Genomic DNA, 26,159 nt, shown 5'->3' with positions numbered 1-26,159 from the left:
GTGTCACGGACGTGGGAGAGAAGGAGCAAAACGAAAAAGTGAAACGACCTTGAGCGGAAAAATCGGTCGCTCGTGAAGAAGTGACACAATAGGAACGACGACGAGTGGTCTGACAACCGGAACTTGTCCGCCTGGTCTAGACGAAATTGCAAAAAAAAAGGAAAAAAGAAAGCAAGAATGTCGGATCGCGTAAGGCAAAACATCGTGGCGTAAAAACGACGCAAAGAAAACGACAGTGACGCCTGCGCAAAAAGACGAAGGATGGAACGAAGAGACGAGAATGCCGTTTCCATATTTTTTGTATCAATACAGAAAAGACAATGTAGGCGAGAATGGTAGACAGAAAAGGTGAAACTTGGTGCGTGAGAATGGCGGCGGGATTCCACCTGCTTTGGGAGAACGCAGCTCACACATATATACGTACGCACACGTTCGCGGGTGGATGCATTGTTGAGAGCAAAATAACCTGGAGTGCGCGATCCATCACGGTGCAAACCGCTGCTACTTGTGTCGTACTGCATATACTGTATATGTACTACAGGCCTGCATGCGCGTGCACAATTTTCAGACGAGATCGGCGCGAAGGTGTGCGTGGGATGGCGTAGTCTCGGGAAGTCTCGCTGGCGCGTGAGACGTCTCGGAAGAGACTGCTGGAAGAGGAACGCATGCCCGTCTCGATCATGGTTCGTGGACCTGTCGCAGCAGTAGTCATCGCTGTGGTTGTGCTCAGCAGTGTGGCTCCAGGTGAGCGAAAAGGGAGGAGTTGGTCGAGTGCTAGTACTCGTTAAATATGTGTGCTATAGAACTGAATTACTAGTAATCGTAATGCAACCCCACAGTCCCCTTCCATTGTTTGGATTTATGTGCACTTGCATATTATGTGTGTCATAGCTTTTTTTTAATTATTATTCTGTGATGAAGCTCGCTTTTGACTGTCGTATCTATGTGCGTGCTTTATTTCACACGTGTACCTTCGTCATCTGTCGACCTGCTCATCTCGGACGGCACTGCGGCCTCATATGTGTGTTTAGAACAATGCATATGCGTATATGTACATGGACTCTGTTTGTGGTGCCTTAACTTGCCCTCGTCATCTATCTCTACATGCTCGTGTTGTTTATAAATGCGCGCTACAGAATTTTCAGCCCTTTGACGTTGTTTATTCCCATCTTACAACATCTTTATCATTATGGTTACTGCAGAGAGCAAACGGGGAGAGCCGATATTCTAGTTGACATAAAGAGAGAAAAAAAAAAGGAGATGGGCAGGCATTGTAATGCGTAGGACAGATAACTTGTGGACCTCTAGAGTTACAGAATGGATGCCTAGAGAAGGAAAACGCAGACGAAGACGGCAGAAAATTAGGTGGGGTGATGAAATTTGGAAATGTGCAGGCGCAAGGTTGGAATCAGCTAGTGCAAGACAGGGTTGATTGAGAGGCCTTCTTCCTGCAGTGAACGATAGGTTGATGATAATGATGATGATGATGACTGCTACGTAAGAAGGAGTAGTCGCAATAAAAGAAAATTGCAATAAAAGAAATGAAAGAGTTGAGTTCTGCGAGATCGCGCGATTATCTTTTTGGAGCGAAACTTTCTTCGCCACCTCCAGGGTTAGGCGTTCATCGCCGAATCCTCGCCGAATATGTGCTTGAATATTGACTTGCCGAGTAGGCAACCTAAGCCACTGGGTATGCTCCAGAATAGATAACTTGCTGCTGTCTGGCCTAATAGGCAACTTGGGATCACTGAGCGATTGTGCCCCAAGATACGGCTTCGACACTGGGTGTACGAGCCACTGGGTACGCGTCCATTATTGGCCACTGCCCCAGAATCGACGCGCCACCGTGACACAGGTGTTATGAAGCTTTAAATGCATTTGTATACGCGTCCTACCTGTCTGCGCCATGTAATTCTCATCAACCTTCTTCCCTAGAATAACATCACGCATCGTCTTCGTCATCGCGACGCAGATAGCTAACAGTGGCAGGCTACGAGGCTGTGCTATAACCGGTCACGATCTAAGAACTAAAAGGTCTACTAAAACACTATTTGCATAGATACACCAGCCAATTGGGTTACCCTCTCTACCTGACGTCAAGCGGTTTCCCGTGTTTGAAACAACCGTTTTCTCTGTACAGATTGGTCTCTGAGTCACTGGTTTCAGGATGAAAGCTGAACGTCTAGGCAAATTTTTTTGAGGGATCCTGATATCATTGCTCAGCCAAATATAACATTTTAGCTTGAAGCAAATAGCTGGTATTTCCCTGTTGTTAGCAGAGCAATGTCATTAATTTTTTGCGCTCAGATGACGTGTGTTCTTTTCTCACTTAAGTCCTGTCCCGTCGTCGCTCTGTGCAACAGTATTTCGAACCAACTATAGCCCGCAGCGGAATTTTCCCGGAAGTCATTAAGCTGTGAGCGGACTCCAGCTCTGTTTCAGAGCTGAAGGCCAGGTGCGTTGTGGGTGGAGCTTGTTTTTGGCTGCCACCGACGATATCCTCATCCGCTACTGCTGCTATCTCCATACGAGTGATTGGCATGTTTCTCGTAACACTATTCCTCATGCTTACAAACAGAGCTCCCAGAAGACTTCCGGTTAAGCCCTCTGGAGCGACACAAGTTACAATAGCACATAAACTTACAGGACCCTCCAGCTGGCACCAGTTTTATTGGGGAATTGGAGCGTTTGACAATGAATTGTATTGTTAAGTGCAAAAAGAAAAAAGCCCACACATGAGATCAACGCATGATGCACGTTCTTTATATCTGAAAACATCGAGAATCTGCGCCTGCAGTATACTATGCGGCAAAATGCTTCTTTTTTCTTGGCTGACTCGACTCTCGGAAATGGCTGACCGGAAGTTCTCTGGGGTCATGAACGCACTGCTGCCACATCGCGGATGAAAAAGGTCTTATATTCGCAGGGCTCGCCGGCTCGTGGTGGTGTCCGTGGGTGCCGATGCATCGAGTCCGCGTGATGTTGGCCTGCTCGGGCATCCGGTTCGTGTCCCGGTTCCAATGGGGCGCCCGGCAGCCCAAGGCCCAGAATCGGCTCAAGGTCCAGCCGGTGCCGCGGTTCTTCGTGCACCACACCGAGGGTCCGGAATGCTTCAACTACTGGAGCTGCTCGGAGCGGATGCGCCACTGGCAAAACTTTCACATCGACACGAGAGGTACGTACGTACGGCTGAGGTACCTGGGTTATGAGAAAGTTTCAGCTTGTAAACGACCTTGATTGATACATATTGAGATAGAGTGGTGCCTTACTGAATGAACCTAATCCATTCCGTGGGCAAGCTCGTTCGGCGATACGTTCCTACTGCGTGGCGTGTTCTCCCATTGTTTCTTATGTGCAGCCAATTCATTCATTCACGGACGTTGGTTAATCACGCGGAAACAAACAAAAAATGACTACTCGTAAGAAAAACAAATTGTCGATGCATATACCATTGATCCAGAATGCTCGAGGTTCAGAGAGAGAGAGGTGGTTTATGATGGAGCAAGGGGCACTAGTTACACTGAAACTTACATCCGTCTCCACCTTTGAAACGCTCCTCAGTTCAGTTTAAATCGGTCTCCTCCAGCTAGAAGAGGTGGATGTGAAACTTCCGAGTTCTCCACTGTTGCGAAGAACTCTCTCCTGTCTTTATTGCCGTGGCCTTCTTTGTTTAAATTCAGGACGGAAGGGCTGTAGCGAAGTAACCTGCATGTGCCATTTCTTCAGCATATTTTTGAACGCGAAACGTGAGCGAGGCTAGGCGAAAATAGTGACCGAAACGCGTCTGTTTTTTTTTTCTAAGGAAACAGGTTCGTTTTGCTAGTTAAACATCGCGAGGGAGCCCGATTAGCTCCGCGAAATTGTCGCTGACTGCAACGCTTGGCGTTCGTTGAAATGACGGTTTGACGCTCGAATGTTCAGCGCTCGCCAAACCACTGTACAGGTGAAATACCCAAATGTTTTGAATAGGCAACTACACTGAAAGGAACTGAACAAAATTTGCTGCATTTTAAGATAACTTTCTGAACTATACTTACTGCAGGTCGCAGAGTTTTGATTTGCGGCTCATAGACGTACAGGAAGTGCCGAAAATCGACAAGATTAAATTGAAGCACCATTGAGTACCAGTTATAGAAACCCGTACCTTTGCACCACTAAACGGACATCGCAGTTTTCTAAGCTATCTTTGTTAGAGTATCCGCAGCTGACAAAACTGATAGTCATCATCATCTTATATTTATGTGCACTGCAGGACGAATCCCACTCCCTGTTATTTCCAGTTATATCGGTCTCGCGCTACCTGATTCGAAGCTTGCGCCTGCACATCTAATTTCATCCCTTCATCTAGTTTTCTGCCGTCCTCGACTGCGCTTCCCTTCCCTTGGCACCCATTCTGCGACTCTAACAGTCCACCAGCTATGTGCGCATACGCATTACATGGACTGCATCTGATCCATTTCTTTTTCTTAATGTCAACTAGAATATCGGCTATCACCGTTTGCTTTATCAACCACACCGCTTTGTTCCTGTCTATTAACGTTACGCCTAACATTTTTCGCTCCATCAATCATTGCGCGGTCCTTCACTTGTTCTTAAGCTTCTTTGTTAACCTCCAAGTTTCTGCCCCATATGTTAGCACCGGTAGAATGCAATTATTGTACACCTTTCTTTTTAATGATAATGGTAAGCTTCCAGTCAGGATCTGACAATGTCTGCCGAATGCGCTCTAACCTATTTTTATTCTTCTGTAAATTTCGTTCTCATGATCAGGGTCCCCTGTGAGTAATTGAACTAGATAAACATACTCCTGTACAGATTCTAGAGGCTGATTGGGGATCCTTAATTTTGGTTCCTTGGGCAAGCTATTGAACATTATCTTTGTCTTGCGCACATTTACCCCACTCAACACCACTCTTACACTTCCTCGGTTAAGCTCCTCAATCATTTTTTGCGATTTGTTTCCAGTGTTGCCGAACAGGACCACGTCATCTGCAAACTGAAGGTTGCTGAGATGTTCGCCGTTGATCCTCATTCCTAAGTTTTCCCATTCTATAGCTTCAATACTTCCCCTAAGCATGCAGTGAACAGATTGGAGAGATAGTACACTTATGTTAATTAAACTCTGGTTGCTTTTCGGTTTCGGTTAATTTTTAGGTTAATTTGATCCCGACTGAAGCTCCCGACCTCCCTTGCATCTCTATGGGCCCAAACTTTGGTTATTTTGATCCTAAAATTGGCCTCCACTGGATAATTCGAACTGGACCAGTCAGCATGCATGCGGCTGGCGCCCTTATAGTGACCCCGATAGCGAGCCCTTTAGCCGCAGCGCCTGTACCACTGGACCTTAGGGGACAGCGAATGCGTCAGAACACGCATCATACCTCGTCGAAAACGGCTACTTCCGGCCCACCTTAGGAAGAATTTCACGCAATAACCGCAGCTCACAATGCCTGATTACGGTATTTACACGATTCTAACGCCCACATTTCCTTTCATTTAAAAAAAAAAATTGGGCCAAAAATTGCCTGTGCGGTGCAACCGGACACGAAACCAAAACCAACTTCGCAACGGTCATGTGCTTTACCGCATAACACAAAAGCCTTGGGGCGGAGCTGACCTAAAACAAGATATGTGGCGAAGCTGCTTATCTTAGCTGCTTATATGTGGCGAAGATATGTGCGAAACCAACTGCCACTGTGCACCAATGTTTCTTGCTAAAACATCCGGTGCGCGTTAGATTTCTAACAAGGATACCTTGGTTTGGGTGAGTTGTTTCATCTTGACATTTTCCATAAAAAACCCGCCAAAGAGCGCCTGCCTGTCATATGTGTTGCCTTCGTCTTCTTCTTTAGCGCGTTCTTATGAAAACTCTTTCGCTTTCTCTTTTCTTTAGGAGATTTAACGTCATTTATATATTAGCTTTCTGCTTTGGACATACAGAATGTGGGCACGCGTTTGATTCGGGAGCATGTTGGAAAAGGGGCAAATAACGTCAAATGAATCAGCGGTCGGTCCTGGCGTTTTTTCTGAATCTTGTTTAATTGGACCCACCGGATAATTCAATTAACTTCGTCCCTCTTGTCAGTGTCGAAGTAACGGAAACCAACTGTACGGGAGTTTACAGGTGACGTGAGTTACAATACGGGCTTCTATTTCTCTAAAGCTTATTGATTCTTGGCAATCTTTAAAGAAAATTTTGACCCTTAAATCAATATTCCGCTTCCTACAGTCACTAGAATTCAACTTTCTCTGCATCAATATTTGCGGAGGTTCGGCAGAAGTCACATCATCACACATTAACGGTATATATCAGAACCGTGTGTATTGAATCAATTTTGTCCGGTTCAGATGTCTCAATGAATGCAACTTACCGAGTGGTAATATCGTATTTTCTTTTCGTCATTTATTTTTTAGTTAACATTAAGCGACATTCACAAGCTACATTACTCCACTTCCCACTCCCATACTGGAGCTGAGTGCTACGTCAGGTGTGCGTCACGAGATCCGATTCGTTTTGTTTCCCTTTCTTGCCTTTTTGGTTCTCGGCAAATTTGCGTAGGGTTATTCCAGACAATATATATATATATATATATATATATATATATATATATATATATATATATATATATATATATATCCGCACCTGCGGGGCAGAAACCTGGAGGCTCACGAAAAGGGTTCTACTTAAATTGAGGACGACGCAACGAACTATCGAAAGAAGAATGATGGGTGTAACGTTAAGCGATAAGAAAAGAGCAGATTGGGTGAGGGAACAAACGCGAGTTAATGACATCTTAGTTGAAATCAAGAAAAAGAAATGGGCATGGGCAGGACATGTAATGAGGAGGGAAGATAACCGATGGTCATTAAGGGTTATGGACTGGATTCCAAGCGAAGGGAAACGTAGCAGGGGGCGGCAGAAAGTTAGGTGGGCGGATGAGATTAAGAAGTTTGCAGGGTCGACATGGCCACAATTAGTACATGACCGGGGTTGTTGAAGAAGTATGGGAGAGGCCTTTGCCCTGCAGTGGGCGTAATCAGGCTGATGATGATGACATAATCAAATACCGCCATGTTGTCGGTTTCAGCCCACCAGAGAGACTTTAGCCGTCACGTGAGCCAATCAGAGAAGGCAAGATGGCGAGCCTGGCAGAATGGCGTAATTTGGCGGCGTACGAAATAGCGCCCCCTGTGACAATTTTGCGTACTAAGCGTCACACGGGCACCTCCGAGCTGTTCGCCTTGCTGCAGGCATGACGTAGCAGGCGACTTGGTCCCCGAGAATTATGACTTCCTCTCTATTTTCGAAAAGACTGGCTGCTGGAGAATGAAGGCGTGCGGCGAGCTTTAGCTCCAATTATCGGACGAGTATTTCTTTTTTCTTTGTTGCTTGCATAGGTGTTCCCAATACATTGCAGCCGCAAACACCACTGTGTAATTGATGCACCGCGCTCGATCGCTTAGTTGTTCGTCTGAAATGCCTAATTATGGTGACATACACACTAAATATATTGACGCCCTTAAGGGTGTTTTCTTGTCGCACTGTAACACCCTTAAGGGCGTAGATGTTTTTACAGTGTATAGGGACCTCAACGACGCACGCACGCATCGCAGGTTGGGACGACCTCGGCTACAGCTTCCTCATCGGCGGCGACGGGCGGGTGTACGTGGCCCGGGGCTGGGACCGCAGCGGAGCCCACACCAAGGGTCACAACGAGGACGCGCTGGCAGCGGCGTTCATCGGCGACTTCTCGCGCCACCTGCCGACTCCTTGGGCGGTCGGGGCGCTCGTGCGACTGCTAAACTGCGGCGTTGCCTTGGTACCGTATGCACGTGGTTTGGTTAAAGCAAATGCGTTGAGAATCTTTCTGTTTGTTTATTAACGCGACAGCGTTAAGGAGCTCGTGTCGCAGAAAAGCCGGTGTCGTCGGTGTCGGTGTAGGCGTTGGCAGCGTTGGCCGTGAGCGATAAATCCCAGCAGGCCCTTCATGAATAAAAAACAACTTGCAAGATGGGCTGGGTGGGAATCGAACCAGGGTCTCCGGAGTGTGAGACGGAGGCGCTACCACTGAGCCACGAGTTCCATCCTTCAAAGCGGTACAAACGCGCCTCTAGTGAATGCGGTGTTGCCTTAGAAACGAGCTCTTCCAAGGCTCAGGCGTGCGTCGCTTGCTCAGGCACACATTTCGTTGCCGGGCCGAACGCTGCGTTGCTCGATGCTCACCGCGTCCAATGCGGGGCGCGTAGTCGCTGCGCCGAAGCCCATTGTCTTACATCCCTTGGCGGGTCGACGGGAACGCTGTCGCGTTCCACTCTTGAAGGCGAAGCTTAAGCGTCCTCCAGTTTTTTTTTTTTTTGAGCGAAAAATATGGAATAGATCCGCTTTTTGCTTACAATGCTTACATGTATTGGTCCCGAAAATCACACAAATCACGAAATAAGTAGTACTGAGCAGTGGGAGGCCGTGTTGCTCAGCTCCGACCCTGACCTGCAGGCCAAGGTCATCGAGAGAGCTGAAGAAGCCGCCCGGGCCCAGGGGCTCGTGGCCGCCTAACAACAAGGTCATTCGTCAATACCTTGTTTTCAAATAAAGTCTTTACTCACTCACTCACTCACTCACTCTAAGCGAAAAATCTCTGACTTTTTCGGCCGTTGGCGTGCTTGGTCGATGGTCGGTCTGTGGTCGGACTCGGCAAGGAAGGCGTTCGCTCTCTCTTTCTCTCTCGCTCACTCTCTCGCTCGCTCGTTTGTTCGTTAGGGCTGATCGCTTACATTGACAATAATTGGCAATGGTTTCTGCACCATTTTTGTTTTTTGGTTCTTTCGCCCATTTTATTCATTTAGTTATTCAATACTGTAATCCTACTCAGGTCTATACAGGAAAGGGCATACGAAGTACAAGAACTCCATATTAACGAAGAACAGAGAGAAAAGCGTGATACATTGTAAGCACAGACGAGAACTACAATAAAGCAATAAGCGGGATATACATCCGAATATTTCAGCGGGCACATGAGAATTTTAAACATCTTGAAGATAAAATAAGAATGCAGTAGTAAAAGATTATGGACTGTGCGAAAGCGGTAATATGAAGAGAGACAAGACAAAACATGAAAAGGAAAATTCGTTTGAACAGAAGAGCGAGCAAATGCATGCGGGATGCATTGTTTTCGCTTTTCTTTGCGCACTAAACACAAGCGGCTCAGTGCAGTTAACGCGAAATAAGATTCCAGAAGTGGCAAAAATGCGTCAACTGATTCGGCAGTGACAACATCATTCGGCAGGTCATTGCACATTTCGACAGGTAAAGTATGAATACTTAAACGTGTTACAGCGTGGGAAGGAGGGGCGTATACATTTGTCGCGAATCTTTCTACACGAGTGACGGTTCGGAGTTTTTAAGTATTCCTCTTTATTTATATTTACTAAATTGTGGGAAAGAATAAAAAAGAAACTTTGGGCAGGTTAGCTTACAACCGGCTAGCCAGAGTGGCGTCCCGGGCTTGCATACTGAGCGCAGTAAGGCTCTCTTGCCTGGCATACTTTGCATAAACAAATCTAAGTACGCTGTTCCGGATGTTTTCTAACATGTCGGTCAAGTGCTCTTGGTGCGGGTTCCAAACTATTGCTGCACATTCTAAGATGGGTCTAATTAGTGCTTTGTACGCTCTTAGTTTCACCTGGGAGGGGGACGTATTAACTAGTTTGCGCCTTAAAAGACCTAGCTGTTTAAATGCTCGCATAGAGATATGAGCGATACGGACATCCCAATTTAAAGACTCCGTTAACACGACCCCCAAGTAGCGGTCGGTGGTGGGGCATGTCTCACGCAACCGAGTTGGGGGGGACGAACAACCCTGCTGCTCTTCAAAGTTGGAAGAGAGTGAGCTACCACAACGTAACGTGATGATGAAAGAAAGAAGGAATGCCTAACACATAAAGCAGTAGTTACACAGAACACAACATACGAGAGGCAAAAAAGTTACATAAAGGAAAACATGGTTTGAGACTGCTCTCTATTGAGGGTTAGGCTAAATATAAGCTGCTAAAGCTGCTAAATATAAGAGCATAAGGACCCGTTGGAAAGGCTACATGCTCTTCATGACATGCGGATATCGTTATCACCTAAATCTTGAATGCATTGGCATCAAAATAGTTGAAGTGCATTGCTGTACACGTATTATGGCGCGTTTAGAAGAGTATACGGAATGTCCAATAATCTCGCTATTAGGGCTCGACGTTAGACATGTACATTTGAACTTAGACCAGCTGAAACTATAGTTAAAACGCAGAAATCGCCAAATTCTTTACAGGGCAAGATCCGTCCTGACTACACGCTGCACGGACATCGAGACGCCAACTGCAGGACGCGTCCCGGGGATGCACTGTACGCCTACATTTCTCGGTGGAGGCACTTCGGCGGGAAGCTCAAGAAGTACATCTGCGAAGCGCCAGTTACGCAGCCGTCCACCACTGAACGTGTGTCGACGCAGAGGCGTACATATAGTATGTAGATAGCACGCCGTTACCATACCACCGCCTCGTGAATCCCTTGAATATGTCTCCCTTAATGGCACTAGCGAGTCCTAGCATAAGGACGCTGCTCCCCCACCATCGCCTTGTTTTATAAATTTTTTTTATTGCGTGATGAGACATATGACACACAAAAGGCTTCAAACAAGTTGATATGAACGAGTGCACGCCCTGAGTGAGTGTGGTGGAGCCAGTAGCGATGTTAGCTCTTCTCAGACTGAAATATTAAACGTGCGAAACAATAACAGGAGATCGACCCACGCGAGCGGTCACGATTCTATACCAGAACGCTCACCTTCGTGAACGTTCGCAGCCAGCGTTTCCCGGTAAACGTTACGATTACATAAGCTGCAGTTGCCGCGAAGCATGAAAAACACTAAGGGCCTTTCGCGTTGAACTCTTAAAGGCTAAAGGCGAATCTTAAGGACCTCCAACGCTACGCCTCGGATCGCTGACGCTTAGTGGGTTTCCAAACTGGTCCTTGAGATAGGGGGTGCCTCAGGCAACCGTAGCGTTCCCGCCTACGGATACGAGGACCACCACCCGTAACGTATGGTGCATCATACGGATAAGATAACGTCCAGGGCTGATCAGATGCCAGGCCACTTATAGACCAACTTTTCCCCCATTTCCCGTCGTACGTGGAAATGCAGCTGTAGATAACTTGCACCCGATCTAACTTAGAATGCGAATCTTCGATTTGGGATGCCTGTCGCATGGGCCTCATCAATCGTTTGGAAAGAATTCGGAATCGGGTCAGCAGGTTTCATCCGAAAGTAACTGCGATCGCTTTGCCAGTGCTACTGGCACGACAGTCGCTCTGCACCTCTCCCAGTCTGGCCGCGCGATGGAAAATATCCCCGATTGCAAATTATTCATAAAATATAACATCGTAATCACTATCTTAGGTCACTCTGGATTATGCCTGCTTTCTTATGTCTCGCATCGAATAGATCATTGCGACAAGGTCAGCGTACCACATCACAACACGGTAACTTACTGTCACTCATATCTGCCAAAGACAAGTCGCTACTGCAACCACGTGCTTGATGAATTAGTAAACCTCATTAACGCAAACCGATTCGACGAAGCAGGGATTTACAGCATTACATGATGTACACATCCTCTCGCAAGCGAGATTTTAATAACTTGCTCTACTACGCGCCTTCTTACTTGGTTCTAAGCCAATGCTTGCTGGACGTATGTGACGTTTTTATTCATTTTTGTATTACTGTATTTGTATTTGCCTTTGTCATCGGTGTAGCTGCTACGTGTTCTTTACCAATGTTCTGACAATGTTGCTAAATAAGTCATTTACTACTAATATGCATTGTGTACTACTGTATCTATTGTACTTGCACCACCAAATCCTAGCCCACCCCTCTATACTTGTTCATGAAGACCTGGGGGTATAATAAATAAATAAATAAATAAATAAATAAATAAATAAATAAATAAATAATACCCCAACTAACCACTTCCAAAATCGTGTTATAAATGAATTCTTGGGTAGCAACCAAGGTCGGACCATCGTAAATCTTCATTAAATTTTCATTTTGGGCAGTGAATAATCCGTTACTGAGCGCCTCTCAACCGACCATGTTTTTCCGCATTAATATTAGCTCCGAAAAAAAAAAAAACACTTTTGGCTGCATTCAACAAGAAAAGTTTCAAAGTTTTCTTAGAGGCTACGTGTATTCAAATCAGCTAACATCGCTCTTTGTTTGCTTCTGGAGCCCGGCTGTGACTTGAAACTAGTTTCATTTCTTTCATGCCGCGAAACAAAGTACACATACAACCACAATATTTTTTCTTTTATTTTCCTTGTTCATCAGTATTTCTTTCGAGTTATATTCCCCATTGGCAGCCCATATATGTGCAAAAAAGGACCTGGTGCACAGACTATATTTATTTATCTATCGAGATTATTCTGAACAGCAGAGTTTTAAAAGAAGTTATAGGTCCTCACGGGCCAAAACCACGATCTGATTACGAGGCACGCCGTAGTGGGGGACTCCGGAAAAATTTGGACCACCCGAGGTTCTTTAATGTGCACCTAAATCTAAGAACACGGGAGCGGAGTTTGAGGAGATGCAGAATCAAAAATGGGAACCAGTCAACTGAAAATTTTCACTTCCCTACCAAGCAGCTACTTACACATATGCCTACTTTCAGTTAGCAATTGCTGCGCGCAAAGTTCTTCAAAAATGCCTAGATATCACCATGCATGCTTCTTTTTCTTTTTTTTTTCGATATTGCCACAAGAACGCCAAATCCGTGAGTTGGTGCCAAAACCTAGATCTAAGGACAAATCCCTAGAGTTCGCATTCCTGAAAGACATAAAAGCCTCTTTCTTTTAAGCGTTAAAACGCCAAGTCTGCTGCACTGCGCGAGTTTTTCGGATGCTCTTATGTAACGCATAATCCACTAGAAGTAATAACGCATAATCATAATCCATAACGTAATGCATAATCCATCATAATGCACAACGCATAATCTGGGAAGTAATAAATCAGTTAAATACATCGCGCACTGTTCTGCTAACAGGCCTGCGCGCTTCGCAAATTCCTGTGAGGCCGCTCTATATATACAACTTTAAACGAGATTTATCGCTTGATTGCGCAAAACAGGGCTGAGAACAGTTGTGCTACACTTCGTTGACCAGGATGTTAAGGGCGGTCGATCTCAGGATTTAGCGATGTGTGTGCATAGAGAAAAGCTTCTTTCTTTTTTTTGGGGAGGGGGGGCAAGTTTCGTTATCGCGAAGCATTCTTTACCCCATTCTAGGCGCAGTGTGCCAAGTGAGGCTCGATAGGCAGATACGTGTCTCGCCTCTTTTCGGATCTCTGTAATAAAAAGAAAATGCACGACCGACAGCGGAATCGGACCTCTTCTTGCACAAGAGCCGAATACCCTAATCAGTAAAGAAAATTAGGCCACCACAGCAAGCACACTGTTCTCAGGCCAATAGATGACCACATCTTTCAGCTCTTTGGCGCGAGCGTCACGTTTCAGTTTATCATAGTGTTTCCTACTCTCGCGGAAGCCCTCGCTTTGAGACGCTACTATAGACCACGCTTACGATGAAAGCGTGCAAATGTTTTTTTTTTTTTTTTTAAAGGCCCAAAAGGTTGCAACCTCCGGCTTAGCGGTGACGGCAACCCGTTTGTGCGTACGCGTTTCGCGTGGCGTATGATTGCATGACGTGGACTCCACGATCGTTTCCACCGCCGCGGGCACGACTTTCCGCCAGCGGCCGCAGTCAATCAACCGGAACGACCCCCAGAGAAGCCTCCCTCCCTTGCTTCGGCGACGCTCGCCCTCTCTGACGTAACCCTCCTCTCCTACACGTCACACCTTACAACACGTGCGTCTGCCCGGAAATTCCCGCCCGTCATCCGCATCGTCTGGAATGGCAACACTCGAACAGTTTGCTCGCTCAGAAAGCAGATACAGTGCGGCCAACCACTGCGACGCATTCGTCTGTTGAGTGTCAGATTGCGGAGTGTGTGTACATTCACCCCAGCTTGGCCAGCGTTTATGGGCGTCACATGAATTTATCTTTAGTGGAGATTCCCTGCTCGACGAACAGCTGCATCGTACAGGCTGCTTGAGAGGCGGGAGACACGGATACGTGGTGCACGTACGTGCACGGCTTGGGTGCAGCCGGACGATGGGGAGGACGCGCGATAGTTCAGCCGAGTCGAGATGGCATTTCGACGCGGCATGCAAGATCCGCCACAAAAAAAAAAAAAGAGTTTGGGGGAAAAACTGTCACGTCACCTGGTGTGGGCTCATAACCGGGAGGATTGCCATGTTGCACGCCGAGGTCATAGCAGGCACATACAATCGCCGAGCCACGCGGGACTGGTGGAGGCTCGCTAGACTGATCGCCGATCAAAATGCTGTGGTTCTTCAAGCGCGGTTACGCGGTGACTGCCAACAGCTTGGTCACGCTTGCGGCGTTTGGAGCTCTTCTACAGGCTGCGACAATCGGTGAGTAATGCGTACATGCCATTGTGCCCTGCACTTAAGCGAGAAACACGATACCTTTCTTTTTCTTTTTTTTTTTTGATGCCGGTTTTCTGAACGTTCTTAAAACCTCCGCGGTCAGCTAACGTAGGTTTTAGCTGGCATAAGCTACATTAGCAAATTGCGGTTTTACAATAGCAACTCAGTTGTTTTTGCCCTGAAAAAAGGTGCTTAGTAAGGCAGGAAAAGACAAGAAAGAAAAATCGAAATAGCAGGTTACGAAGCAGCCCTTAAATGTCTAGGCATTGCTATAAGCAGGAGGTGGCAGCTTCGATTCCCGGCCGCGTCACGACCGCATTTCGGTGGGGGTGAAATGCAGAAACGCTGTAGTGTATCGCGCATGGGGTGAGCTTGATAGAACATAGTTTGGTCACAATTATTCCGCAGTCCACCCACCCATCTTCAGTGCGCGAAGTCTTGCAGCACGTTCCGTATGCGACAACTGCCGTTACTTGTCAGAGAAACAATCTCTGAAAGCCGCATCCCACTCGGAGCGTGACTCCAGCATTGAGTTGTACGGTACATTCTCGGCCCTGTGGCAGGAAATACCACCCGCTTGTTTCGTGCTACTCATTGTCCATACAGCTCTTATTAACGAAGCTTCGTGAATACAGCTATAGTGCGCGCACAGTGCTAAGCGAGTGAAGCGATTGAAACGGGAGGAGGAGTAGATTTTAATGAAGAGGAAGGAGGAGAGGTCGGCCTGGAGAGCGTGTCCCTAGCCTGCTACTCCTCACTGGGGAATGGGGAAGCGGGAAATACAGGGAAAGGTAGGTAGCGGGTGATTATGATATGGTACAATGAAATACTATATACACGTTGTCCAATATGAGGATGTGTTGCTATGGGAGCGCGGGGCTCATGCGCGCCACCACGTGGACGCAGCGCACATTGAGCTGGAGCATTCTTGTATCACGTGATAGCGAGAGCCTTTTTGACGCATTGTGGCTTTCGTTCGGCTCCCTCATCAATCGCCCAGCGCGCACCATTGGCTCGAAAAAGCGCCAGCCGCCACGCCGTCCAAGTATAGCATTCCAATCGATGAGCACTGCATACGCGAGCGCCTATGGTTGTTCGGGTTGTATGCGGGTGATTAGTGCGCGTGCAGTCATATCCTCCCTGCACCTGGAGTTGCGTACGCGCCAGTCGATATATCTCCAACTTCGCATTAACGTCGGCATGTCTGTTCCTATGTATGGTATAAGTTAGTACCTCGAACAGCGGTGACGTCATAATGCGTGATAATGTAACGACGTTCGAAGCTTCACTTTTAAAGCGATGCTGGCAAATTACGCTAGTGAACTCATTTGTCTAGAAATGCCTTGAAATGTCTTGCTGTAGTGACGCTGTTGTGCGTGGATGTATATACCAGGCATGTTTATTTTACTGTGTTGTTTTGAACATTTCGTACGTGTTTGTGGGCATGATAATGCTTAAGTCAAAGCTTAATCTATGCAAGGAACACCTTTTCTTTATTTTTGCTGAAATAATTTTGCTTTTATAATTCCTCCTAGGGGCTAACAATGGTAACACCAGTTTTAACATATGATATTAGATTCTGGGCTTTTACGTGTCGAAACCACAATCTGATTACGAGGCACTCCGTATAGTGAGGGGACTCCGTATTAATTTCGACCACCTGGGATTCTTTAACGTGCATTCATTACAAGCTACACAATCCTTTCTTTCCTTCCTTTATTTTTTCATTTATCTTTTTTTCGTATCTCGCTCACAGCGAAATGCGGCCGCCTCGAGGCCGAGTTTTGATGTCCCGACCTCATGTGCTTGGCAGCGCAAAGCCAGAGATATACTAAGCAACAATGGTTGGTCCCTTTCGGCGTGTGCGCTGACAGTGGGATATAAATAACGTAAATGAAAAATATGCATAAATTTTCTACGTTAGCATAGCAAGAACAAGGTGAAAGCAGGAGCTAACGCTTCGACAAGTGGACTTGTCTTCTTCAAGGCCTTGAAGAAGGCAGGTCCACTTGTCGAAGCGTTGGCTCCTGCTTTAACCTTGTTCTGGCTTTGCTCATCGTCTTGAATTTGCATCTCCCGCCTTCCGCCTGTTTTCCCTACGTTAGCGTAGGAAGACAAGCTGCCATTTCGCACGCCCTTTGAGTGCGCAGGTGCCCAGCGATGTCCGGGCGTGGAGATCGTGAGCCGCAGTGGCTGGGGCGCCAGGGCTCCGCGAAATCGGGCAGCCATGAAGAACCCCCGCGCCCAGTACGTGTTCATACACCACACCACGGGATCCCAGTGCAAGGACAAGGCCGCATGCAGCAGGCTCATCCGCGGCCACCAGAACTACCACATGGACAAGAACGGTGGGTGCCCTGCCTCTTTCGCGCGTTGCCACTGATTGGTATTGTATAGAGTAATGTTGCAGGGTTGATGTTGCCTGAATGAAGCACGAACAAGGAGATTGTGCAGACACAACGCTATGTTGGTCGCCTAAACGAAGCGAAGCTTTATTCAGAAGCGTAGACTCTTGGGCCAGTTCGTGCATGATGTAGTGTCTGTCCTGTCCACCCTGTGAGCGTCTGTCCTGTCAACTCCGTTTCTTCCCGCCCATATTTCCGCTCAACGACACTACACAAAGCTTTATTATTTATATTCAGGGGCGTGGTTCAGTCTTGTACTCAAGGTAACGCACGGTCACATCGAAGGTCGCACGTGGCATCTATTGGAGGTTCAAATGAATGAACCTCTACAGATACACGCAGAAACAAATGTACAAGTAATGTCATTTCCGCCACTCATGAAATGGAATATTTGGGCCGGTAGTGTACACACGCTATCCAGCGGGAAGGAGGGGGGGAGCAGAGGGGGACTCTAGTGGGTGCACGTTTGAATGGGCAGACACAACGACGACGGAAATACCAAACTGACGAAAAAAAAAAGAGAGAAAGGCGCGAAATACAAGGGACGAAAAAGAAATAAGACACCAGCGCCAGACAATATACAAAGTCGCACAACCACTAGATACGCTCGCATGGTTTCCTCCTCGCCTTCCATCGAAGGAGCGAGTGAGGATGCCCGCAGCTTGGATGCTCAAGGTGGGCCGGTGCGTGGATCAACTATATTACGAAACGTACACTTGTGGGCACTTAGGGGCACATACCAACCTGCGAGCAAAGACGTGGTCCATCGCACCTCCAATGCCGGGCGCGGTATACACCAGAACACCGTGAATTCAAAGGGCGCCGCCATATTGATGAGCGCCGGTCGCGCCATCTATCCCAAGCGCCGCGAAGTAGCAGGCCTGGGCTGCCACGCCGGGAGATGCGACCCTGCGCGAAAGCGAAACTTGGGCTTTTTAGCTGCGCGGAAGGCGTGTTTCACGTTTTTTTCTAACCTGTCATTTTCGCTGTCTGGATTCAATCAAACTTCAAGACCTCGTGCAAGTCCACAATGGACACACTGAGTGCTGTGCAGACTGCAGAAGCGAATACATCGGGTAGGTACGCTATTACGTTTGTACAAACCGCGCGCTATATGCTAGAACACCTGTGAGCTTTTTGGCACGTAACCTGTGAAGGAATTTACAGCACTGTGTTGGTGCCATATATTATTAAAGCACGCAGAACACTGCCATCTGCACTTTCAGTTTGGTCTTGTTTGTAATGGTCTCTACTGGGTTGGCCGCGCTTGACAACCAACTGGCGAGGTCGTTTGACTGCCTGGTTAGCAGACGCCTGCCCTTCACCACCTGCACACTGAAAACAAAATAGATGTTATAGTAAGAAGGGCTGTAGTTCTTTCCCATGCCATCACTTTTGCGAAGACATAAAGTCCTCTCAAAATGAAATAGAAAATACACCAGGCCAATTGTATCGTGCAACCACTTAAGAGTACAACATTCAGAACACAAGCCTACAGCACTCGAACAAGCAGCATATGATGCTAAACCTGCACTCATTGGAAAATGAGGTACTACAGTAGTTATAATGTTCAACTACATGTGCAGTCAAAGTCCGTATAACAGGGCGAGCATGACAGATGCAGGTGTTGTACAGTTGCACAAACCATGACAGGGCACGTAAAATTACCATCCCTACTTAAAGCTGCATCATCAGGACCCCTTTGGTACAAGACAACAACCGCACCTGCATTCCAAGAAATTAGCCCCACCAACTGCAACTACCTGGTACCAGACCTGTTTCGCTTGTGCGAGGCCATCGGATTGTTGGCGCTCCCTTAGAAAAGAAAACAGTAAAAAAAAAACTAGTGAGAACGATGAAAATTTTGTTACAAAATACAAGAATAATCAAGCACCTTATTTTCCTCGCCATATGAACGGAAATATTTTGCGCTTTGCCCCGCATAACAGCCCGCACGCAGTTTAGAGCTTAGAAGGCTCAAATGAATTCGTTACGAATGACACCTGCAACACCAGCTCGTAAAGGTAGGTGCGCTGCAAGAACACCTTCGGCGACGAGTAGTCGTCGTTTACGTTTTTGTGGACGCATGCTACGTGACGAGCAGACTTCGGTTTACTTTCATTAGCAATAACGCTCACCAGCAAGGCCTACAACTTGTCGTTCACGCTTAATGGTCATTCCGTGCACCAGCTGCAAGTATCGCTAACCGCAAACTCAACTGTTCCGCTTAACCGTCGGGAGCTCTGCCTGAATGAAAACACGAAAAGGCTTGCCTTTTTGTTATAGCCAAGGCGAAGCACCGGCGCGGGATTCTGCTCTGTAGGCTTGTTGCCCAGAAAGTGCTCGGAGCAAACCTGCGTATTACGTTTGTAGGGCGCAAAGTTGAACGTGGCACCAAAATATACACAGATCGAATACTCACTCGTGCATTTTCACTGGGTTGGTAGTTATTCCTATTCATTGCAGCTATCCACCGGTGGCGCAGCTTGGCATTCTTCGTTGCGGATGAAAATCGGCGCAGGCTGAAAACACCGCACCGGCACGATTCCCTACGTGTATTGTGCTCTTCGCAAACAGCGCTAAGCAACCTGCTCCTTTTCCGCTGGTTGTTTTGGCATTCAAACACGACGCAATGATGCCCAGATGACTTCTTCTACTTTGGATCCGTGTGAAAGGGCACATTTCCGCACTTTGGAGCCCTAGAGCTGGCGCTTGCCATGTCTACTGGTCGCCGGCGAACCCACTTTGGCAGCCCAGTACAAAATAGCGCCGGTCGACCGGGCAACCCGGGTGCGAGAGTATGCGTTCGGTTAGTCTGGGTGCGAGACTAGCGTGTTCTGGTCTATATAGGAAACTGGTTTGCAGTGGGGTCATGTCGAAGAGAGACATCGAATCGAGTCCGTAGGTGCCCTTCATGAAATAGCGAACCCGCGTTGTCTTCTTTTCCTTTTCTTTTTAAAGCGAAATCGTTACTGGCCGCGAACTTGCAATTTCGCCGTGGTGGTGCTCTGAAAAGGCACATGACGTCACAACGCGCTCCTCGCCGCGGATATTTCTCTTTCTCTCTCGCTTCCTAGTCACTACTGCGCGTGCGCCACTAGTAGCACCGAGCCACAGGTGTTCCGCCGCTGCGCAGCGCCGCGCCTTTCTGCCTCCGCCGTTTGGTATGACGTCACACCACGTTCCTCATCGTTGCGCTCGCCTCCGCTCGCTTCGCCAGCCGCGTCGCATGCCTGATAACATGTCGGTGGATTGTAAAGGAGAGCTCGCGTGCGCCGCAACCGCAGTTGAGGCGGCAGTATGGACGGCGACAATTCTGATAAGCAGGAGGAGGCGTGGAATCTACATAGGAACGAGATGAAGAGGAAACGAATCGCCCAGGAAACCGACGAACAGCGCGCCGAACGACTGGATAAACGCCGCAACATAGCTAGACAACCAGACTAACCTGGACTTGCAATCAAGATTAACCAAGGCTAACCATGCTATGCCTTAGCTTTCGCTACGTATACCCTGGCATAGCCAAGCTAAGCCACTGCCATTTTTGGGAGGGGAGGGGAGGGTGTTGTAAAGATCGACGTTAAAGTTCCCTATGACAATCAGAAGTATCTCCTTGCCTGTTTCGTTGTCGTAGCCACTCAGAGAGCAAACAAACTGGGCTAAACCTAACGCCCTCCTTCGCGTTTTACCCAGCGCACCGTACCTCCTCGCTTGCCACCCCGATTTCAACGCGACCGTCATTAGGAGGGATGTTAGTTCTACCCAGTTCTGTAACGCAGCTGTTTCTTGCTTTTCCATTTTGATCTCTTTTTTTCGTGTTTTGATGGGGCTTTTGCCGAGAATTCCCTCTGAACCATAAGAGGCGAGCGAGCACGGAAGAGAGTGAAACTGAACAACCGGCCGCAATGTAGTTAACGAAGCCGTTCTTGTGCCGTGCACGGGAGCGTTCAGCGCAGGGCTTCTGTAAAGTGGCACGCTTTAGTGTGTCGCAGCGTTCTATCGCATTTTGGCGTACGTGCGGACGAAAAATGCGGACAAAGGGCGAGCAATTACAGATATGTCTTACGAAAAAAGTAGCCCGTTGGACGCCATAATTATCAGATATAACATGCCCCCTCCCCCCTTCCCCCAAAGAAGAAAAAGACGTACGTTGAAGGCGCTGTAAAGCTTTTTGGTAGTCTACACTTTACATGGGCGTGCACCATTTGAAATTTAGGAATTAAAGGTAGGGAGTGTACAGAGACAAGCTTTTCGCTCGATACTGTTGCCCGCCATTGCTGGTCACTGGTCAAAAAGGCAAAGCGGAGACTTGACCAGCAAACCCGCGCCGTTGACGCATATTTGAATAAGTCGTGAAGGCAACAATCAAAAGCCCTACCAAACATTATATTCTATTGCACCTATATATACTATCAATTAGACAAAGCTAGGCCTCGGTATTTATTTTTCTTTTATACCTCAAGTTTAATTACAGCTCGCGCACCGTTTACTCCTTTGTGTAGGCCACTCCTTATGTTAACGGTGTCATTAAAGGGGTTCTTTTTCTACAAGAATATTTCTTTTTGCCATAGTCACGCAAAAAAATGTGCAACAAATTATGCCGTCGCTGACCTCCACTTGATTGGTCTTTTTCGTAACTCGACGCACACGACTTATCGTGAACAGCTCTAAATACAGCTAAATATTTTTAACAGACGCACGGCCTCTGAATTGTAAGCTTCTTGAAAAACCCTTTAAGAAATGCATCTGACGACGCTTCTCGATGGACAGCACACATTGCTTAGGTACTCAATAGGAGATATTTGAGACGTTTAGCGTGTCCGGTATTCGGGCAAGCGCAGGCGGTTTTCGGGTTTAGCGGGGGCGTCAAGGTGAGCGGCCAGATTGGTGGCGCCAGCTGGTGGCGCAAAGCTCAACCACAAAAACACAGAGCTAATTACGATATTCTGCTTAGCTGCTGGCGTAAATTTTCGACAGTGGCGTAATCGTGTTCACAATTACGCCGCTGCCAAAAATTTGCACGAGTGGCGAAGCAGGATATAGTGAGTTACTGCAGTTTTAGCTATGCGTTTGTCTGGTTGAGCTCTACAACACCAGGCGGCTTCACCGCTCCGACCGCTCACGTTTACGCCCCGACCATCCGGTAATCCGCCCAAACCACTCCCGTTTACCAGAATAGCGTACAAGCTAAACGTCTCTATCAAATAGCTCCTTCTATCGCGTGTGATACGCTCGCTGTCAGAGAGTCAGGCAAGGGAATTCTTTTCAGTCACATTCAGTGGCGATGCGAGCGGCACTGAACGTTACATCATTCGCAGGCTGGGCAGACATCGGCTACAGTTTCCTCGTGGGCGGCGATGGACGCGTCTATGAGGGCCGTGGCTGGGGTCGAGTGGGAGCTCACACCCGAGGCTACAACAGCAACGGCATCGCCATCTCGTTCGTCGGTGACTTCACGAAGTCGACGCCCAACAACGGCATGCTCAACGCGGCCAAGAACCTCATCGCCTGCGGCGTCAAAGAGGCAAGCGGCGTTGGCGTGTCTGTCTGTCTGTCTGTCTGTCTTTGTTGTTTGTATGTTTGTTTGTCTGTCTGTCTGTCTGTTTGTCTGTCTGTCCCTGTCTGTCTGTCTTTGTTGTTTGTAGGTTTGTTTGTCTGTCTGTCTGTCTGTCGGTTTCTGTCTGTCTGTCTGTCTGTCTGTCTGTCTGTCTGTCTGTCTGTCTGTCTGTCTGTCTGTCTGTCTGTCTGTCTGTCTGTCTGTCTGTCTGTCTGTCTGTCTGTCTGTCTGTCTGTCTTTGTTGTTTGTATGTTTGTTTGTCTGTCTGTCTGTTTCTATCTGTCTGTCTGTCTGTCTGTCTGTCTGTCCGTTTCTGTCTGTCTGTCTGTCTGTCTTTGTTGTTTGTATGTTTGTTTGTCTGTGTGTCTGTCTGCCTGTCTAATGTATGACTTTCAAGGAGTTGCCTCTCCACAGGGTCATGACATCTGTAACCGTTTGTCAGGATTCCGAAGAACCATCCCTGTAGCAATTTTGACTTGTGGCCACTCTACTCACGAGTGAGGCGACAACTTTTAGATACGTATATGGGTGTTCGAATAGTGAAATTTTCAAATCGAATCGAATATGAACATCCGAGAAAGAACAAGCACCAAATAATAAATATAATATTCAATATTTTCTCACTCTAAAGCTACATCAGAGGAAAATGAAAGACGGCCTATAAATATTGACACATCCATAATACACTACACAATTACACGACCGTACATTTGAGAGGCGCGTAAATGATAAACGACTACTTTCACTTATCTGGGTCACAATAATAATGGTAGTAAGCAGGTCATTTTAAAGGTATGCAAACATGACAGTACTGTCTGAATCACAAATGGGAGCAAATTCGCACATACAGGTAGGCTTGCCTACTGGTGAGCCATGCTTATCGAGTCTCTCGAAATTATTTAACAAACGTTATTTGCCCCGTGCGGTAACTCATATTTTGGTGTCCCTACCGCAGAACCTTTCAGAACAATGCTCACATGCATCCTTCTGTCTTGCTCAAGACCCCAATAAGTGCTTTTATTCCTTATATTTTAGAAAGAAACAAAAGACTTATAATCGACACCTTCGAATAGTGCATTCTCAAGTAGCAGGAACCATTTGATTCATATTCAAACAAATTCAAAATATTCGCACACCCCTACTTTTAAATTTTCTAAATGTTGAATGAATGAATGTGCTGGGGGGTTGGGAGAATATGAGAGTTCGCTATTGGTGGTTGGGAAGTTACTACTGAAATACAGTCTTGCTTGAAAGCACAGTTGTAAGACTCTATTTACGTTACGTATTTTGAATTGTTCCCTTTTCCGCAAAATAACTTTGAAAAATAGTGCTTGAAAGTGATTCTCCACTGTCGATTGTAGAAACTTGGGTTATGCGTTGAAACACACACGTAAAGGCGTCTCGAAACGAGCCATTAACTCTTTCATGGACACGATGCATCTGAAACGACAGAGTATATTTTGAAACGGTAGATCGGTAGAAGCCCAGGTGTCGTACCGAGCCTTGCTTTGTTACAACCAATTCTGAGGACAACAACGTGATGCTACACGTAGTGGCCATGTCACCTAAGATGTTGCTTCAGCTTGTTTGTGGCACACGCGAGGTTGTTCTCAAAAAGCGAACGCCAGTGTCAGTAAAGGCTTTTGTTGTACGTGAAGGACAGCCACTGCTCTCGCAACTGCCACGAGGCCTAATGGGCGATGTCTAAAACATGGCGGCTGTGACGTAGTTCTCGCTCCACGATCACTTCCGGCGTATAATGCTTGCGAAAGCACAGCCTTCGAGATGCTTTCAGGTTACTCAAAGAAAACCGTCGCTGAGGCGTAAATTTGGGAACCACCTATTACTCCCCGCCGAGTTTCGGACGAGACGTTGTACTAGACACAAGGGTCGAGAGCTGGGCTAGTTGGTAAACGATCAAGGAGTGGAAACCAGAGAAAAACACAGTACCCTGTCAAGAATACGGCGGGATGAGATTGTAACTAATAATGTTGTACTAATCACTTCTAACGTCAACCAAAGCTGTTGACTTCTGTGGCCGCCGTAGAATTGGAGGTGCGAGGTCCGTAAGGCGTCGCAGCTCTAGCCGACAGCTTCCAAGCTGAGCAAGCATTTTTTACTTTCCTACGAGACACTGGCCTCAAGGATATACTGTGCATCATTAGATTCGCGTGGTGCTTGAGCGTGTATATTGTGCGTGTGCATTGTAGTACGTTAGCATATTAATAGAACATTAATAGAGAATTTTAGATTAGAGGGACGCAAGGCCTTGGGGCCCCCAATCTAAAGCTCTCTAGTCTAGTGTAGTGGCTAGGCGAGCCACCGGGCCAAACAACCTCTACAGCAGCATTTGTTGAAGAGCCTCTGTCTCACTGTCGCTTGCGCGCATCTTTCCTACGATTCGCAGGGCAAGATCAACCCGAAATATTCGCTGCACGGTCACCGCGACGCAAACTGCACTGCTTGTCCAGGCAACCGACTCTACGACATCATCAAGAAGTGGGCCCGCTATGGCGGTCGACTAAAAAATTTCGTGTGCTAGCAGCATGCTCATCCAACGACATAAAATAAATCTAGGAATGGCAGCACTACGGCAGTCCCCGTCATAATGTTAGTCTTCAGAAGCGCGTTGCGAATACAAAAGTATAGCGTCGTCGTCGTCATCGTCGTCATCATCATCATCATCACATCATCATCATCATCATCATCCAGTGTTTGTATTCAAGGCCGGGTGATCAAATGCATGACATTTGAGATGCTTAGAAGATCAGTGACTGAGTGTTGCGGAGCGTGCACCATTTTTTTACAGCGAAACTGTCCATGGCTAGGATCCCGGGATTTCTTCGTGACGTAGCGTCCACAGCAAACTATCATCATTTGTGGCTCGTACCCACAAATGCAATGGCTCAAACACCCGTAAAGCAGTGGCTACAAGCACTCGGAAAAGTGAAGCGAAGTGTGCATACATTCTTTGGAATCACGCTTACAACATACAGAACAGCATACGTTTCAATAAAGAACAAACTCAAACTCGCATTCGAACCACATAATTGATGACAATATCATAAGAAGTCAACAAAGACACCAAGGACAACATAGGTGAAATTAGTTGTACATACTAATTGAATTAAAGAAATGATAAGGGCAGTGAAAGTGCATGAAAAAACAACTTGCCGAAGGTGGGGAACGATTCCACATCTTATCACGCGTGTAATGCGAAGACGTGGGTTCTACTAGGCTTCGGAATGACGGGGCAGAAACATGAAGACTCACAAAGAAGCTCGAAAACAAGTTAAGAAACGCGCAAAGAGCCATGGAACGAAGAATGATTGGCGTAACGTTAAGAGACAGGAAGAGAGCGGTGTGGATCAGAAAGCAAACGGGGATAGCCGATATTCTAATTGACATTAAGAGAAGAAATGCAGCTGGGCAGGTCATGTAATGAGTATACGTTATATAACCGGCGGACCATCAGGGTTACCATTGGGTGCCAAGAGACGGGAAGTGCAGTCGAGGACGGCAGAAGGCTTGGGGTGATGAAATTAACAAATTCACAAGCGATATAGTAGGATACAACTTTAAGAAACGGGAGTTGGCAACCAGGGCACACGGACTGCGCGAGGTTCTTACTCCAGCAGCGAATGACAGACGCA

General features: G+C 47.1%; 2 protein-coding genes across 2 annotated transcripts in view; one reads left to right on the top strand and one right to left on the bottom strand.

Annotated features, from left to right (window-relative positions):
* Positions 1 to 26,159, bottom strand: part of LOC135919289 (alpha-(1,3)-fucosyltransferase C-like) — a 464,583-nt gene that overhangs the window by 22,141 nt on the left and 416,283 nt on the right. The window lies entirely within an intron of this gene.
* On the top strand, positions 445 to 25,084 carry LOC135919292 (peptidoglycan recognition protein 3-like). The gene is made up of 7 exons (XM_065453030.2): positions 445 to 744; positions 2,927 to 3,175; positions 7,615 to 7,820; positions 10,314 to 10,506; positions 16,695 to 16,892; positions 22,268 to 22,473; positions 24,914 to 25,084. Exons 1-7 carry the CDS (start codon positions 666 to 668, stop codon positions 25,046 to 25,048), a joined length of 1,266 nt encoding a protein of 421 aa, XP_065309102.2. The 5' UTR covers positions 445 to 665; the 3' UTR covers positions 25,049 to 25,084.

This window comes from Dermacentor albipictus, chromosome 7 (genome assembly GCF_038994185.2).
Source record: "Dermacentor albipictus isolate Rhodes 1998 colony chromosome 7, USDA_Dalb.pri_finalv2, whole genome shotgun sequence".
Classification (NCBI taxonomy): Eukaryota; Metazoa; Arthropoda; class Arachnida; order Ixodida; family Ixodidae; genus Dermacentor; species Dermacentor albipictus.
This window is presented reverse-complemented; position numbering and strand designations above follow the sequence as displayed.